This window comes from Oryza brachyantha, chromosome 1 (genome assembly GCF_000231095.2).
Source record: "Oryza brachyantha chromosome 1, ObraRS2, whole genome shotgun sequence".
NCBI classification, from domain to species: domain Eukaryota; kingdom Viridiplantae; phylum Streptophyta; class Magnoliopsida; order Poales; family Poaceae; genus Oryza; species Oryza brachyantha.
Window position 1 is genome coordinate 17,886,164 of NC_023163.2, and position 17,659 is coordinate 17,903,822.

The window sequence follows — 17,659 nt, forward strand, 5'->3', positions numbered from 1 at the left end:
CAGGGGCATCATGTCACATGGAAACCTATCACTTGTTTTTTTATGGGAAGCATCGCGTGCAGATCATCGAGGCCACGCCGTGCATACTGCAGCAATCAAGTCGAGCTCGCCGCGGTGACTCCTGTCCCTGACTCCTGGTTGACGGCGAGCACATGCGCACACACGCAAGTTGCAGCATCGCGCAACGGAGACATATTTTGTTTCTGAAAACGTAAAAAAAAACTGTAGAGATTGCAGGGGAGAGATTCAGAGAAATGGTTGGTGCTGTGAATATTGGAGATCCGTGTGTCCAGTCAGATAGGCTGGAAGCGAGCTCGATCGGTGACACCAAGCAGCGCGCATGAAGCACGCAGCCCGGCCTGCTGATTGATCGTCGCTTGCACACTTGCACAAACGCACGCACGCGCCAGCGCATCCTCGGATCGATCTGGGGTTCGTGTCGCCAAGCGTACCGCTGGGTGCAACGCAAGCGAGTTTCTAAGTTTGTTTTGCGCTATGATTTGCCTTAATTTGATTGCAAATTTGCGAGAGGGCGAGCACGAGCAATCAATCAAGTGCGTATATACTTAAGACGCGCTCACACATGGGCGCCATGTGTCGGTTGAGTATCCTTGTCAGGTTTCAATCAGGGTGCATGATGCTGTCCAGCTTTCCACGCTGCAACATGATCTTTGGAATGATGGCGGTGACAAGATGACACGATCTCGCGGGCACACCGACCCGACGAGACGCGGGCCGAGATGGCGAAACTGCCCACTCGGCGCGCACCGCACCGCACCTCACCTCACCGTGCTCCCCCGCTTCCGCTTGCTTCCGCGCGCCGAAACGGCGAAACCCCCCGCGCGCGCCGCGCGCACACGCACACAAAAACGCAACACGAATGGATGCCGTGCGGCCATCAGGCCATGTGAGCGCACGCAGGGGCATGTCCCACCACCCCCCGACGACGAGGGCACAAGCGTCATCCCCGCGGCGCAGCCCGCCGACACGCGTACGCGGGAGATCCAGTGGCGTATGCCGGTAATAAACCGATAACTCTAGGCCCGTTTCGCCGGCAGCTTGGTCTATAAGTTTGCTGCCCTGCTCGGGCTCATCCAAGCAGCGGCAGCAGCTCGAGCTGAACGGGAGCAGGGGAGAAGAGAGAGAGAGAGAGAGAGAGCAAAGGAGTTCACCCGTCGAGAGAAGAGGAGGAGGAGCCGTAGAAGACGAGCACAATGCGTCGCGTCGGGGTGCTGGTGCTGTTCTTCGCCTGCGCCGCGGCGCACGCCGCCGCCGCCGTCACCGACGGTAATATCCTGTTTTGCTGCTACCTGTTGCTGTTTCGATCGTATTAGTGGGATGTGTTAAGAGTTGAGACTTCTAGTGGTTAAGGCAGCTGCATGCCCGCCCCGTGATGATTTACGATCTTGTAATTTGGCCAAAAACGTAGGTTAATCACTTGCCCGTCCGGGGCCCTCCGTTATACGGACGAAATGTTTCCTTCCCGGTCGATGTCGTAGCATGAAACCATGAACTCGAGATCATGTGTTGATCATTTGAGTGTCGTATACAATGGTACCGTATTTTGGTTAACCCCACACGGCCACTCTCATCACATGGGGCATGCATGCATGCCTGCATAATCTACAATTCTACATGTTGCATGGGGCTGGGGGGAGAAAATTGCTATTGTACCACTCTCAAAAAGCGGTTTTGCCACAATGCCATTTCTAGTTTTGATTTCGCTAAAATATCATCCTCAAATTGATGCAGCCCGCTAAAATGTCATTTGTCTCGCTTTAACCCAAAAAAAAAAGTCAATTACGCACTGTTTTTTACGGTGGAATGACATTTACGCCCCTAGTCCATTGATTTGAAAAAGACTTATTTATCTTGCAAATTTAAGTAATTTAAGTGTGGAGAAAACCCAAAATCCTAACATAAACTCTACAATTGTGGGTGCAAAATGTCAATTAAGTTAACTATTAAAATATTGTTGGAGTCCTTAGAATTATAATTGAGTGGTATATTGCAGTATTGGTGCATATATAATTTTGTTTTATTTTTATATGTATTTTAGTTTGTAATAAATATATGTTTTACTCACCACCTTATTTGATATTATATGCTTTATTATTGTTTTTTTAAAAAAAATAATTTTCTAATTGCCGCACCATTTAATCTACTAAATTACCTTATTACCTATACTATGAGGTAATTTGGTAAACTCATCCTAGAAGAAAGAGCAAAAACATTTTCTTTTGCATCAAATGACTGAAAATGATATTTCAACGTGTTGCACTAACTTAATAGTGGTATTATGGAGAAGTCAAAACTGGAGATGGTATTATAGCGAAACCACTTTTTAAAAGTGGTTGAATAGCAATTTTCTCGTCTGGGGGTGGCAAAGTAAACTAAAGTAGTACACACGTAGGTAATAATCTCTTATCAGGGTGTCGTGGTATGCAGCACCAGATGGCAGATGCCGAAATAAAGTAAGAAGTACAACTATACAAGCATTAAAGCATATGCAGCCCATTTGGCAAGAAACCCTTCATGCTTTTAGCCGCGAACGTGCGAGATGCATGATCAAATATGTTCTCTGGTCCACGTGGCCAGTGTCCTGCACTATGCAATAATCAGATCTATCATCAATAGAAAAAATCATCATCTGCTCGCATTAGAGGTAGCGTTCGATGATACGAGTTGCTTTGAAATCTCTTGATTCTTGGTCTCGTTTGTTTTGCCGCGACCTGCATGTGGTCGTTGGGATGGTAGTGAATGCACCCCTGGGCGCGTGAGCTGAACTGACATACTCTTGTCACACGGCCCTACTGCTGCAAGAGCATGCATGTTACACTAACATGGACCCTGTCAGTTTAGCAGCGTACCGGTTGCAGTTCCATTAATTAACAGAAACGCGAGATCAGGCAGACAGCCTGCGTGATCTGATGCTCTGAAACTCTGCTTCTTGCAGCGTCCGCTCCAACAACTTTCTTCAGTTTCAGCTCAAGTAGTAGCGTATGGGCATTTTCAACCCATAACATTAGATATGGTTTCTATAAATTTTTCAACATCAAGAAATTAGGACTAAACACTATTCTTTCAATGTAAACACCACTATTCCACACTTAAATTTAATGCTACTTATTTCACATGATATCTTGGATGTCGTGTAGAAACCATGTCTCATATAAGACATGTTTTCATTCTCTTTTCTCATTTATTCACTTGGCACATCATTTTTTATCTTATGTGACAACTTATTTAATGCTACAACATCATCCTAGTTATTGGGTTGGGAATGCCGTTAGCAATAACAACCACGAGGCAGCGGGTTGGTACTTAATTAATTAGTCCTGATATCTAATAAATGGAACATCATATCTGTTTCTTAATCTAATTTAAGTCAGAAGTTAGAACGAGACGCCCGCTCTTTGAGCACAACTAAATCTCTGTTTATACTCTTAAGTTACATGTCTATTGTTCTGTCACTATTTTGTTTCTCATATTAATTATATACACTCACACTCAAATTTATATGTGATTATTAAATATCATTATTGAAACTTAAGTGTGCGCTATAGCGCTCGCTATCCGTAATTCGCTACGTAACTCTAACCCGCTAGTGATCCGCTGTTCGCTATTTATATTAGCTTGGTTTCAGCAGTAGTAGCAGCGCGCAGTATACTTTACTCGTAGCTAAACCAGCATTCACGTGTTCATTAGAATCTGAATCATCGTTAACCAAGTACGAGTACAAAAAAAATTTGATCTGATTAGCTGCTTAACCTGGTGATTAACGAGTGGTGCGCGTGGTGCAGGGCTGTTGCCGAACGGCAACTTCGAGGATGGCCCGCCCAAGTCGGACCTTGTGAACGGCACGGTGGTGCGCGGCGCGAACGCCATCCCGCGCTGGGAGACGTCGGGCTTCGTGGAGTACATCGAGTCCGGGCACAAGCAGGGGGACATGCTGCTGGTGGTGCCGCAGGGCGCGCACGCCGTGCGCCTCGGCAACGAGGCCTCCATCCGCCAGCGGCTCGCCGTGGCGCGGGGCGCCTACTACGCCGTCACCTTCAGCGCGGCGCGCACCTGCGCGCAGGCGGAGCGGCTCAACGTGTCGGTGAGCCCCGAGTGGGGGGTGCTCCCCATGCAGACCATCTACGGCAGCAGCGGCTGGGACTCGTACGCGTGGGCGTTCAGGGCCAAGATGGACGAGGTGGCGCTCGTCATCCACAACCCCGGCGTCGAGGAGGACCCGGCGTGCGGGCCGCTCATCGACGGCGTCGCCATCAGGGCGCTGTACCCGCCGACGCTGGCCAAGGGCAACCTGCTCAAGAACGGCGGGTTCGAGGAGGGCCCCTACTTCCTTCCCAACGCGTCGTGGGGGGTGCTCGTCCCGCCGAACATCGAGGACGACCACTCGCCGCTCCCGGCGTGGATGATCATGTCTTCCAAGGCCGTCAAGTACGTCGACGCCGCGCACTTCGCCGTGCCGCAGGGCGCGCGCGCCGTCGAGCTGGTGGGCGGCAAGGAGTCGGCGCTGGTGCAGGAGGTCCGCACCGTGCCCGGGTGGACCTACCGCCTGTCCTTCGCCGTCGGCGACGCGGCCGACGGGTGCGCGGGGTCCATGGTCGCCGAGGCCTACGCGGCGCGGGCCTCCGTCAAGGTTCCGTACGAGTCCAAGGGCACCGGCGGGTACAAGCGCGCCGTCCTCGAGTTCCCGGCCATCTCCAACCGCACCCGCGTCGTGTTCCAGAGCACGTTCTACCACATGAAGACCGACGGCACGCTCTGCGGGCCGGTCATCGACGACGCCTCCCTCGTCGGCCTCCGCAAGAAGACGGCCGGCCGGCGGCTGCTCCAGCTGTAAGAGGCGCCGGGAGCTCTCGCCGCGGCGTGGCGTGGCGTCGCATTCCCTCCATTTATAACATGCAAAGGCGCGGTTTAACTCGACCGGCACGGCCAAATTAAGCGATCGAATGCCAAAGGGGGTGAAAGTGAAACGGGTGTTAAGTAGTAGTATTGCTTACTAGGCTCCTTTTTTTTTGGGTTTGGTGTGTAATCTGGTATATGTACGCGTGTCCGCTCTTGCTATATGGTTTATACTTCGCAGCTCTGCGCTCTGTTTGCTGTTTTGCTGTGACGAAGGGAACAAGTTCCTCCTACTTTAACATTTTTTTCTTTGCTGTGATGGCAACCTCCACTTTGTTGAAGCACCCGCCCTCGTGCCACCAGAGATATCACAATTGATTTGGCAGCACAACAACAGTGAGTATCATGCTATAGATCATTCTTACTATATTAAATATATGCTTTCATTATGATTTGTTAAAGGAAATTGCTATGCGTACGGCTCAAGCATCTGACTTATGTATGATCCAATTGATCAACGGCTACATTGCCACTCATCTGACCCTCTTTGTCTAATCAATGATTGTAATGTTTCAGTCATACATAAGTAGTACAATTGAGTCATAAGACTGTTTGTTAAACGATGTCTGATTGCATTGTAATGCAGGCATGAAGCTGAGCTGGCAGCAGCTGCAGCACAACCACTGCCAGATGATGACGATAACCTGATCGAGCATATTTCCATTTTGCTGCTTTACATTGTCATGCGAGGAATCCTGTTTACGCACACTTTATCCTAAATGATCTTCTTTGCCTTGGAAAAAGATTTTGATGGTCTCCAAGGTTTAATTATGGGTTTTTGTCGGATATTTTGCCAGTTCAGGATAAGTTTTGCTACTGTAAAGTTACCTCATGTCACATAATAATATGAGCAGTTTTGCAGCACTCGAGTAGATACTAAAATTTTACAATTATGTTGTTGATACGAAACGAATTTGGACGTAAGAGGTTGCTGCAAATCTCACAGACCTGAGTGGGATGGGCTGGGCTGAACAACCAACTTAGCAAAGCCTCTCGGCTTTCAACGCTGAACAGATTGACCAGGCAAAGCCCAACGCTGAACGGATCCGAGATCGGTTGATCCGAGTTCTACTGCCATTCTTACAAGCGAGCACGACAAGAAAAGCGTAAACGAGTGCATGATCATACGTTTATGCGGTGCACCAGTTCCAGTTGGTGTGCCTGTGTCGAAAGTATATATTTTGCGCGAACGCTCCCATGTACAGACCTGCGTGCGAACATGCTACGTGTACCTCACAGTCCACGTAAGTCTTGACTTCTATATATATGATCAATCAAAACAAAAAACGGGCCAATTTATTTCACACGGCCAGATGAACTATGGCTGGATGGATGAATATGTTGTTTGACTCTTTTTACCCAACCTTTTTATTTTTAATATATTTATCTGATGTAACATATAGTTTTTAAGCAGGAAATTTAGTACGATTTTGTGTATAAAGTTTATGAGTAAAAAGTTTGGTTATATATATATATATAATATATATATATATAATTTTTTTTTCATTTACCGAATGTTTATATGGGTATGGTTTCTTTACTTTGTATTTTCATGCATACAATACATTTTGCTAATGTTTATTTACATATATGGGTGATTATTTGGCTTATTCACAGAAAAACTTAAACACCATATTTATAAAATTTTTTATAAATAAATATTTTATATACATGGTTTTAGCGATCTAAAAACATACCTTAAATCTACTTTTAGTTAAAATATTCAATTTTTTGGCTTATAAATATAATCAGAAGTTAAAAGATAAGCCTGATATATACATACATACATACATGGAGACGAGTGGGCTCAATAAAATGAAAAACCCAGGAAGCTGGTGAGTCAAAAACCTATATTATCCCTATTCTCAATTTTTTTTCTCAGAACTTCTAACTTGTTTTTACAACTGCTGCAGCTATTTGCATGATATCTGGGGACATCCCCAAGAATGGTTCCCGACCTGTCAGCACATGGAAATATGCACGCAGAAGTAGAACCATAGACAATACTCAGGATCTGCAATGCTTGATTGATGCCTTACGACGGTTTCAAGCTTCAACGTTAATTCTCAGGCTTTGGAGGTCTGCTAGCTACTGCCGCTGAGGGCCCGTATCAGCTGCAGGTGATCGTCGCCGGAGATGTGGAGCAGCAGCCGGAGATGTGTCAGCAGCTCTTCCTTCTCCCATGTCAGCGCGCCGGTGGCGTGGAACACCCTCATCACTGAGGCGTAGGCGTCCAGCTCCAGGCGGTGGATTTGGTCGGCCGCCGCCGGCGACGGTCGCTCAAAGCCCTGGCGCCGGTGCATTGCGCTGGCGCGCGACTCCGTCCCGTCGTCGGCGCGCTCTTCTTTGATGTGCTCCGGACCTTGCGGTTGCGGTGGCGGCTGGTTCGCCTCTTGGGCGTCTGCCGCCGGTGGGCTCCTGGCAGCCGCGGCGCGGTCGCCGCTGTCGCTATCGCTGCTGCCGTCGCTGTCACTGTCGCTATCGCTATCGCTGCTGCCGTCGCTGTCACTGCTTCTGCTGCTATTGCTGCCGCTGCCGCTGCTGCTGCTGCTGCCGCCGGACGAGACGGACTTGGCGTCGTCGTTCTTGCGGTCGCCGCCCCTGCAGCCAGCCGCGTCGCCGCCGACATCGCCGTCCATCTCCGGCTGCTTGTTGGCGAACGCGGCAAGGGGTTCGTTTACGTTGATCACCTCAACCTCCATGTTGTTGTACCCTAGGAATAGCTCTTCCTCCTCTTCTTCCATGGCGCGGATCCTCTTCGAGTTGGTCTCGACCCTCCGGACCTCGCTGGAGGCGTCGCAGTTCACCGTGTTGCGGCTCCTCTTGATCTTGGCCCATTGGGAAGCGGCGGGCGGCGGGACGAACTGACCGGGGCCGCGGTTCCCGGCGGCAGAGACGGAGTTTCCGGCGTTGCGCTTTGCGGCGAGTGGGCGCGCCGTCGGCTCCCTCGCGCCAGGGATCTGCTCGTCCTGCGGGGCCGGAGAGACCGTGAGGTGTCACCGTGTCAGGCAAGATCGCAAGAAGAGAAGAACGGTGCGGGCAGATAATGGCGGCGGCCTTACTCTGTAGGTGGCGACCCAGATGTCGCCAGGCGTCAGCACCTGGCGGACGCGGACCTTGCTGCGCGGCACCGTGACGGCGTTGGGCTTGGCGAAGATCTTGACGGTGAACTCGCCGGCGGCGTCGCCCGGGCGCCGCGAGCGCACGAACTCGGCCAGCTTCCACACGCACTCGTCGAACACCTCCACCAGGTCTCCGGCCTCGAGGTCGGCGGGGATCTCGAGGCACGGCGGCGGCGGGCGGACCGAGACCCTCCGGATGCGGCCGGAGACGACGTCGGTGCCGTCCCACCGGATGTTGTACTGGTGGCCGTTGCCCCACACCACCTCGCCGAGGCGCCACCCTCCCATCGGCGGGTTCTTCCCGTACCACGCCTCCACCCTGCTCCCTAAGATGATCCTCATGGCCGCCGCCGCTCCTCTACTTGGTTGCTTCTTGGACTCTCCCCTCCCCTCCCAAACAAAGAATCAACACAAGAAAGGAAAGAAAGAAATCGATCGATCGCCACGGCGAATCGCCGAGGCGGCGATATTTATAGCGACGACTCGGCGAGGCGCGCGGGGGATCGATCCGTCGAGTTCATCGGCGAGTCCGTTTGCAAGTCGTACGTACTAGATGGAAAATTAACCGATCGATTCGTGTTCCGCAGGGACTCGATCGAGGCGGATTGCGGGCGGCGGCATCAGCAGCTAAACCTCGCGAGTAGTAGATAATAATCCCTTACCGGTAGTAATTAGCTAAATCTCATAATTAGTAGATAATAATCCCTTAAAGGATTCTTAATGCATGTTCCGTAAGGTGTCATGCATATTAAATAGGGTACCATATCAGCAAAATTATTGACCTGACATAGTCATTAAATAAGTGATCAAGTTTCATGATATAAGAGAGTAGTTTCATTCCCATAAAACTCATCTGGGTCGGCTACCTAGTTTACAGTCTTGGTAACTATATCATCAAACTATACATTGAGATTGGGCCTTACCCGTAGTAATTAGCAAAACCTCACGATTAGTAGATAATAATCTCTTACCAGTAGTAATTAGCTAAACCTCACGAATAGTAGATAATAACCCCTTACCAGTAGTAATTAGGTAAATCCCATGATTAGTAGATAATAATCCCTTAGACTAGTCTCGATGCATGTTCCATGAGGTGTCATGTATATTAAATAGGGTGCCACATCAGCGAATTTGTTAACTTGGCATGGTCATTAAATAAATAATCGAGTTTCATAAGATGAGAGAGGAGTTCATTCTCATGAAACTCAACTGGCTCAGTTATCTAATTTACAGTTTTGGTAACTATGCCATCAAACTATATATAACTATATACTGAGATTGAACTTACCAGCATTAATTAGCAAAACCTCGCGATTAGTAGATAATAACCCCTTACCAGTGGTAATTAGCAAAACCTCGCGATTAATAGATAATAACCCCTTACCAGTAGTGGTAATTAGCGAACCTCGCGATTAGTAGATAATAATCCATTGCCAGTAGTAGTAATTAGCGAACCGGCGGCAAGTCGGCGACGCGCGCCGGCACGCCGCGGCGAAAGAATACGCGATTCTGGTTTGGACCCGCAGTTTTACATGGCCTAGCTACTACGCGCGGAGTTCGATCTGGAGCCGTTGATCGTGCAATTGGACGGCCGGATGTTACCGGTTATAATATGGTAATCCTACCGAACCAGGTTGGGTGATCGGCAAAACCCTATGAAAATTCTATCCTGTCAAAATAATAGCAGATCTACCGTGCAGTTATTTACATCTAGACGCCACATTCATCAAATTAGAATCACAGCAAACCCAAACACATCAATTCTAGTAAAGTAGCTCGGTCCTCAAACAAGGAGATTCTGGCTGTCCGGATTTATCTTTTTATCTCCAGAATTTGGAGTCCTGCATGTCTCTCCGTACCAAAATTTTATAGCTTACTAGAAAATATGCCCGTGCGTTGCACCGGGTCAAGTTAATTGTAATGGCATAAATTAAAATAAATTACATAGCGAGTCGGGAATTATAAAACTATGGTCAACACGCAATGGATTTGAAAAGAGTAGGTTGCATCGGAAATCTTCTAATTAAAATAGTAAATTATACTCAACATCGTACATTAATTAAATAAGATAGATGGTATTTCGATAACGAAGAAATATAGAGACGCGCCCCAAGACCTCTTTCTCTGTAAATACTGCCTTAGCCACTGGACTATGCATTGGCATGTTGATTAAACTGAGCGCGCGACTTTTATATGCTGGGTCGACCCATACACGTGTACTACAGACGGCCTAGAGGGCCCACTCGGACAAACGCGGGGCCATCGGTCTAGCGTGGGGCCCACGACGGATGAAAATCTGGCAGAATCGTTACCTCTTTTTTTATAATAGTATAGATATAGATATGTTTTTTTTTTATCAAACAGATTACATTAACGTCATCAAGCTCTTCCACTCACTTGCCAAATTTGGCAACATGCCATCTATGAGACCCACACCCCCTATCTCTCTCTTTCTTCCATCCATGTTAAATCACTTAGGACATCTCCAAGAAAATGCTAATATTTTACTTTCTATAAACATGTATAGGGTTCATCCAAAAAATATTGGATATAAAAATTACACACCCCTCCAACAAATATCTAAAACTGAATAAGTTGTATTGGGAACATATATTTTTGTCTTAAATTTAAGATACAAGAGAGTTAATTTTAGGAATTTGTAAATATTAGAAATGTATTTGGTAACCTGTTGAAGATATATTTTCTAGCCCAATTTTTAAAATTCAGTTTTAGGAATCAATTTTAGACATCTTTTGAAGATACTACTGTGACCTTTTGCAGCGACATTATATCCTTCATCCGGAGCGCTGACTACCAACCCTTCCCTGCATAGACCTTCACCATTGTTGTTCAGAGCACTGTCTCTTTTTTCTCGAACGCGCAAAAGAATTGCACATCAATATATTAGAAGAAAAAGAGTGTTGATACACGACGCATACGGTCAGACCAGCTTCCAGCAGAGACCCCAAGGAAAACAACGCAGGGGAAGAGCTCAGATGCTACAAGCTAATCTCCCAACAGAACGCCCAAGAGGGGGGAACACACATGGGGCTCGTTCACGACACACTGGATTTTCTTGGTTTACGTGCACTGATTAGACTGCTTAGCACTCTTTCCTGCGAACGAGCCCATGCTACGACACGCTAATCTCCTAATAAGGCGCCAAGAGGTGCTACCCAGCGGAGGACCACAGCAGGCCCTCCGAACGGATGGTTTAGAGGACATCCTGGAGGAAAGAAAGCTCGTGACGTGATCTATGTGCCCCTCCCTTATCGTTCCCCATATTGATCTTCACCGATGCCTAAGCACTGCTGCAGCCTCAATCCAATGCAATATCTATTGTTTCTACCATAAGCTCCCTATCCCAACAATTCAATTGTCTCCCTCGTTCCTCCCGAGTCGCTAGACCTAGACCAAAAATGGTGATCACAGGGAGAGGAGCGACCTGACCTCATCATCAACATTGCAGAGGGAATCGTTGATCGCAGGAAGAGGAATATATTTTTTTTTTTTTGGAAAGCTTGCCAAATGGACAAATAAAGAGCAAGATTTGTCCAACTTTTTACTCTATACTAAACTTGCTAAAAGAGGTTAGAGGGTTTTTTTTCCCATCCTTGGAGAATTATATCCCTTTGTCTCTCCACCACTAGAGATAAAAAAAATAAATTGGCTGAACTGATTAGAACAAAAGTGAATGGCTAACCACATTTGTAATACTTGAGGGGTATGGAGAGGTATATACCTCATTACTGACGATGAATTTCTAATTTTACTCTCAACTGTAGGATTATTTTTGTAAACTCCTTTATAAAAAAGTTATTAGTCAAGAGGTATATATAAAGTTATATAACTCCTTAATGATGAACAAAAGGTCAAGAGATATACATAGAAGTAAAAAACATTCAAACCAGATACTTCATCTCATCATTAAGAGGAGATAGTAATAACAACATGGTTGCATCATATATATATATATATATACACACATACATGTATACATATTACTGTTTTGATAACTAATATAAAGAATGTAGAGATGATTATCCAATTAGCGATATGAATGATCGAATGTAGGTAAGCTACTGGAAATACTCTAAGTAGTACCGAGAGAGAACAACAAAATATTATGCATCGATCAACAAACCCTTCGGATTAATAGTAACCAATCAGAACAGGAACAAAATAAATACAACGTTATAGACCGCTCCTTCGATACGACAGAGGATAAGAGATTTGGAGATTGCAAATCCTCTGTTTCCTTTTCTTTTAATTTGTTGACAATCCTACATTTCCCTTCTCAAAAGTGCCTTCATCTTGGTTTTGTCACATCCTTGTTCTTGCCTGTCGGATCCACACCGTCCATCCCACTGAACATCTCCGACCTGTTCATGTTGTCCGTGGATCTACTCTTGGCCCATGTCACCAGCTTGGTATGTATCCAGTGTTTGCCAAAACGGTAAACGCTAGTTGGGCGGTTACCCATTGTCTACCGTTTAAACAGATTAAACACCGTTTAAACGGATTAAAAGTTTTAAACGGTTTTTCTCCTTTTGCACAAAAATACACAATCACAAGACTAAAAGTTAAAGTATTACCAGCAATCAATCAGTACAATTACATCCATCATTGAACAACGTGACTGATTCAAAGCAATAAGAACTCATTCGATCAATCATTGATTAGTGGGTTAATTAATTGACTTAGAAATCAAAACTGGAGAACAAAGAACCAAATTTTGTTCGCCGAGTCGGCGTTTAATCCGCTCTCGCACGGTCTAAACGGGCTGATTACCGTTTCGTTTATGCCGTTTAAACTGTTTCGACCCGTTTAAACGCTCAGCCCGTTTAATTCACTGTTTAGGTTCTAAACGAGACAGATTCACTCCGTCTTCCGTTTAGACGCCGTTTAAACAGTCTAAACGGCCGTTTAGGCAAACACTGCATGTACCTTGTTCTCCATTATACCACCTACCTCTGCATAAACATGTGCCATACACTTTTTCATTATTTTTTTAAAGATAGACTGTAGTGTGATTTAATTTGGTGATGAGAGGTTCTCGGCTTTTGCAAATTCATGATACACCAATTATTCCAAATACACCAAAAACAATACATCTAATTTTTTATTTGACGTCATTATATTTTTAAATTTATGTTTGACTATTCGTCTTATTTTAAAAAGTTATATAATTATTATTTTTTATGATTTAATTTATTACTAAAAAACTTTAAAAAAACTTATTATTTTACATATTTGTAAAAGATTGAATACACTGTTTTAGACTAAAACTCAACGCGACGACGCTCGTCATACGAGCCGTCTACGAAGTGACAATCGTCAGCGCGCACGGCACTGCTTCCGTCCGCGGCCGCGCGCGTTCGTAGCGGATCGTACAACGTGTCTAGTACGTGAAGCATTTTCCGAAAGAAAATCACAAGTAATGAGCTAAGCTTATTTATTTCTACTTTTCTGCGTTCTATGCTGCTGCACCTGGGAATCTGGGATGCAACATTTTTGGCCTGAAACTGCAAGTGAACGGCACAGTTACCGGAGGAGGAGGAGGTGGTGGTGGTGGAGAAGGACCAGAGGAGGAGGTCGCAGAGGAGGACGACGACGGGGACGAGGTTTGCCCGCGACGCGTCCAGCGCATCCTTCTTGCTCGCCTCCGACTGCGGGTCGTACGTCGGCAGCTGTTCCGCGTCCCCGCCGCTCGCCAGCGAGGACGACGACGACGACGCCGCCGAGGACAGGTAGTAGCTCGACGACCGCTGCATGATGGCGGCATGCCCGCCTGATTGATTAAGCTCCCTCGCGCCGCGCGCGCGCTCCCCCGGCCGGCGGTGTGGTCGATCGATCGTGCGCCGACGGTGGTAGGTAGGGCAGCGCCGTGTATTACGTCGATCCTAGCTACCGTGTGCATGGATCCGTGGGTAGGCCACGCGTGGTGGTGGCCCGCGTCTAGCGCCGTGGCAACTGGCAAGCGGCTCGGACGAGGCTTTCCTGACTTCGTGGTTACGGCTGTACTATTCTTTTGCTACATAAAAATAAAAATAAAAATAAAAGGTGAAAAGATTATCTGATTTTATAATAGCTATTCCATAATATAAATAATAAAATTAATCATTATAAAGTTAAAATCTACTTAAAAAAGATGATCACTTTTATATAGAAACCTTTTTTAAAGAAAAATACGTTTTTTCGTAGTCTATAAAGTGTAATATGGACTATGGAGATAAAGAGAGACAATTACGAATTGTACAAAATCAGACAAAATCAGAGGATCTGGTTCCAAACAGTACGCTACATGATCTAGCCGTACCAATGGGTGTATAAAATCTTGTTCTCTGAATAGTAATTAACTAGCGGTTGGGGTGCGCTTTTGCGCGCCGCCTGGAGATAAATTAACTGCATAGAGACGATAAAAGTTGTGCAGCAATTTTATTAGAAATGTGAAGCAATTTTATTTCGGTATCCAACATATTTATTTCCATGGCTTAAGGATTGATTTCTACATGGCCATATGCATCATTATTGGCTCTGATAAGTAACTTATCAATATGGCACTCAAAGTCATGTGGTTGGTGGGTTACCAAGGTAAGTAACAGTGCAACGCCACATTCCCACCTGACTTTGAATAATGTGGTTGGTTAGCTCAATTCTATTTCATTGTTTTTGTTACTAACAACATGCAGAATCTCTGGAGTTCCCTTTTAGACCTATTGCAAGAAATTCAAGCCTGTGGCATATACTTTTCAAAGAAAGCTACTTATAGGCACTATCAAATTTTAGAGAAGAAAATACAACAGTAACAGAGATCGAACCTCCATATACCAAGGCTTGAATCCTTTGCATCGATGCAATACGTATCGACCGGTCCTTTTCCGGATCAAGGGCGATAAAATCTTCTTGATTTCTCTAAGTAACTAGCACATTGCTCCGTGCATTACAACGGGATTTAATTTTTAAAAAATACCATAACATGTTATTAACATTATTTTTTATATGTCATATTTTAATTGTTACATATATTTGTTATTAACATATGGGTCTATTAATCTCACGGTTCTTTTCTTCTCATAATAAATAGAGTTAGTAGAAAAAATTAATATATAGAATCCATCATTATTTTTTTAAAAAAAATAGTGTACATATAAAAAAACAAGGAGTTGGTGGCCACAGTAATGTTTTATAGTAGTACAGATTCTTTCTCTCAATGAACTCTTATGGGATCCACTGGTTTCTCGGTAATATCCGAGTCACCTGTGAATGACACAAAATCAAGTGGTATATAATCAAATATGCCAAGGTCGCTAATGACAAAAAAGCAAGTCTGTCTAGACCAAAGTTGCCATGGAAAAGCTGACTACTAGCCAATAGCTAATCATTTCCTAAATTGTTTGGACAAAGCTCCCACTAAAATGGTAGACTTGGAAACCTCTAGCATATAAACCAAGGAAAGTTAAAATGTTGCCTCTATAGTGCATGGTCCTTACCCTGAGTCCCCAGTAAAACAAGGTGTATTTTAGCACATCAAAATAAACTTTCATAACAATGGGAATATACTTGCTAAAATTAACATGCAAAGTCTTTCAAGGCCATATGACGCATATAGAATAAACATGTACATGTACTGCATGTGCTTCGATCTACATGTGACATCTGCCAATGATGTCTGCGATGTCTGCAAGAACTTTAAAATCATGAACCAACTAATAGCTGCATGATTACATAAATAACGGCACGTGGAACAAAGCACTAACTCGCTGTGAATGGAAAAGATGTTAATATTGCCTTTGTTAGATCAATAAGAATTTACAGTGAATAGCATGGAACCTCCGGTTATGTTTAGCCATTACTTAAAATCTTGGCTAGCACAAACCAATAACACCTTTTTTATTTGTGTAATGTTAATCAAAACAGAAATGAAGCTTCCAGGAAATCGAAAATTAAAACTTGCCTCCAAATAATGTGTGTTCCCTCGCTGAGCCCTTTTTCCTTGGACTGACTCTTTTCGGATTAGCACTTACAGATCTTTCTATAACCTTGTATTGCATTCTAGCACCATCAAGTGAGCGAACCTTTGGTTCTATTTTATCCAATCTTGAATTTATTTCCTTTAGCTAAAAAAAGGCAAAGAAAGATTAATCATATGACAGAATGGCTAACTTAAACATGCACTTGCAAGGATAAGACAAGTTTGTGCAATTTACTACTAATCCAACTTCGACACGAAAGAAACCAAGAACAATGGAGATCAAATTGGCCACATGGATTACCATGTATGAAGGTAGATTATGGCGCTGCAACTCTTCATGGAATTGAGATTCCATGTTTTTATACATCTCCTGTAATGAGTAGACAATGTAGATTATTAAGCAACATAAAAAGATATATTTGTCAGTTAATAAAACAAAACTGACCTCAATAAAGCACGCTAAAAATGTAACTTGACTGCTCTAGCGCAATACCCTTCAGAAGTAAAAAAGGGCACTTGACCCAGTGCAGAAAGCATTGGAATAGAAGTATCAGTGGCACCATAAACACACCTTGCCAATAAAAACACTATAGGGAAAAAAAAATCTTTAGGATACTTTTTGTGAACAGCATCAAAGCAGAGAACATAAGAATACCCCTTTTTCTTCGCGATGTTCTGCGCCATGAAGACCTATGCAAGTAAAAGAACACATGTGTATAAGTTAAAGTAAACGAAAATAATACCATAATCCAACATAGAAGATAGGGAAAAATTTTAATGATATTACACAGAAAGGGCAGGAAAAAGGCGGGATATATCCATAACCAATGTTCCAACAGAGCATTACATTCGAAGCAGACCTGGCGATTCAATTATTTTCAGTTCACAGCTTCATAACTGGCATATGTTGTTAGGATCACTGAATTCATAGAGAACTCCATTCAGCCATACAGCAAAGCAATAGAATGATTTTGTACAGTGTAACATTTGCATATCTAAACCAACAAACATCGCACAGAAATATCAGCAACAGAAAAACGCAATAGCAGAACTGCAGAAACAGACATGCAGTTACAATAAGGTGGAGAACAAAGCTGCACACTGCAATATTGAAGCAAACCACAAACAATGGTTTCAAGCTGACAGTAATGACGAAGTCAAATTATAACGGAACAGGGAATAACAATTAACCATAGGGGTACACAGCTAGCAGACAACTGGTGGCCCACAAAGAGTAAGCGTTCAGAGTACAAATGCAAAAAATGTTGGCGATGACTGTTTGATCCTGATGGCAATAGAAAGTTGAAAAGCCATGTAAATACATAATAGTATTTGATGGCTTTCAGTTAGATAGGGTAAATACTCAAAGGAAAGCAAAAACGGTCATCTAAGCTACCACAACGATCACTCTGAAAGTAAAATTGCAAACATGAAACCAGCGTTGCAACCTGGTAGCCTGTACAAACAGATCAATCACATTTCGATGATAGACATGTTAGGTATGGCGAGAAAGAACCAAAAAGGCAGACAAAACAGAAACAGTGGTGGCAAAGTCGAAGATGACACTCATTTCCCTGAAAGAAAACAACAGTCAGTACTTGAAGTTTGAATCTAAAAATGAGTCAACAGAGCTGTACGAGCCGCAAGA

General features: G+C 44.6%; 2 protein-coding genes and 1 long non-coding RNA gene across 6 annotated transcripts; 1 reads left to right on the forward strand and 2 right to left on the reverse strand.

The window, feature by feature from the left end:
- Positions 1–1,104: 1,104 nt before the first annotated feature.
- LOC102706903 lies at positions 1,105–5,155 on the forward strand. The gene is made up of 2 exons (XM_040525875.1): positions 1,105–1,287; positions 3,804–5,155. The coding sequence occupies exons 1-2, from the start codon at positions 1,215–1,217 to the stop codon at positions 4,850–4,852; spliced, it is 1,122 nt and encodes a 373-aa protein (XP_040381809.1). The 5' UTR covers positions 1,105–1,214; the 3' UTR covers positions 4,853–5,155.
- A 1,531-nt stretch (positions 5,156–6,686) lies between these two features.
- On the reverse strand, positions 6,687–8,378 carry LOC102707179. Its single transcript, XM_006646026.3, has 2 exons — positions 7,977–8,378; positions 6,687–7,883 (listed from the first exon to the last, which is right to left on the reverse strand). Exons 1-2 carry the CDS (start codon positions 8,376–8,378, stop codon positions 6,999–7,001), a joined length of 1,287 nt encoding a protein of 428 aa, XP_006646089.2. The 3' UTR covers positions 6,687–6,998.
- Positions 8,379–15,661: 7,283 nt separating this feature from the next.
- Positions 15,662–17,659, reverse strand: LOC102707719. 4 transcript variants are annotated; one of them, XR_001549465.2, is made up of 4 exons: positions 17,460–17,659; positions 16,457–16,871; positions 16,313–16,381; positions 15,662–16,156 (listed from the first exon to the last, which is right to left on the reverse strand). It is a non-coding gene; the product is annotated as an uncharacterized LOC102707719 (long non-coding RNA). The 4 variants fall into 4 exon arrangements; XR_001549466.2 differs by having other exon boundaries at positions 15,665–16,156; positions 16,457–16,701; positions 16,801–17,659; XR_005811332.1 differs by having other exon boundaries at positions 15,667–16,156; positions 16,457–16,598; positions 16,667–17,659.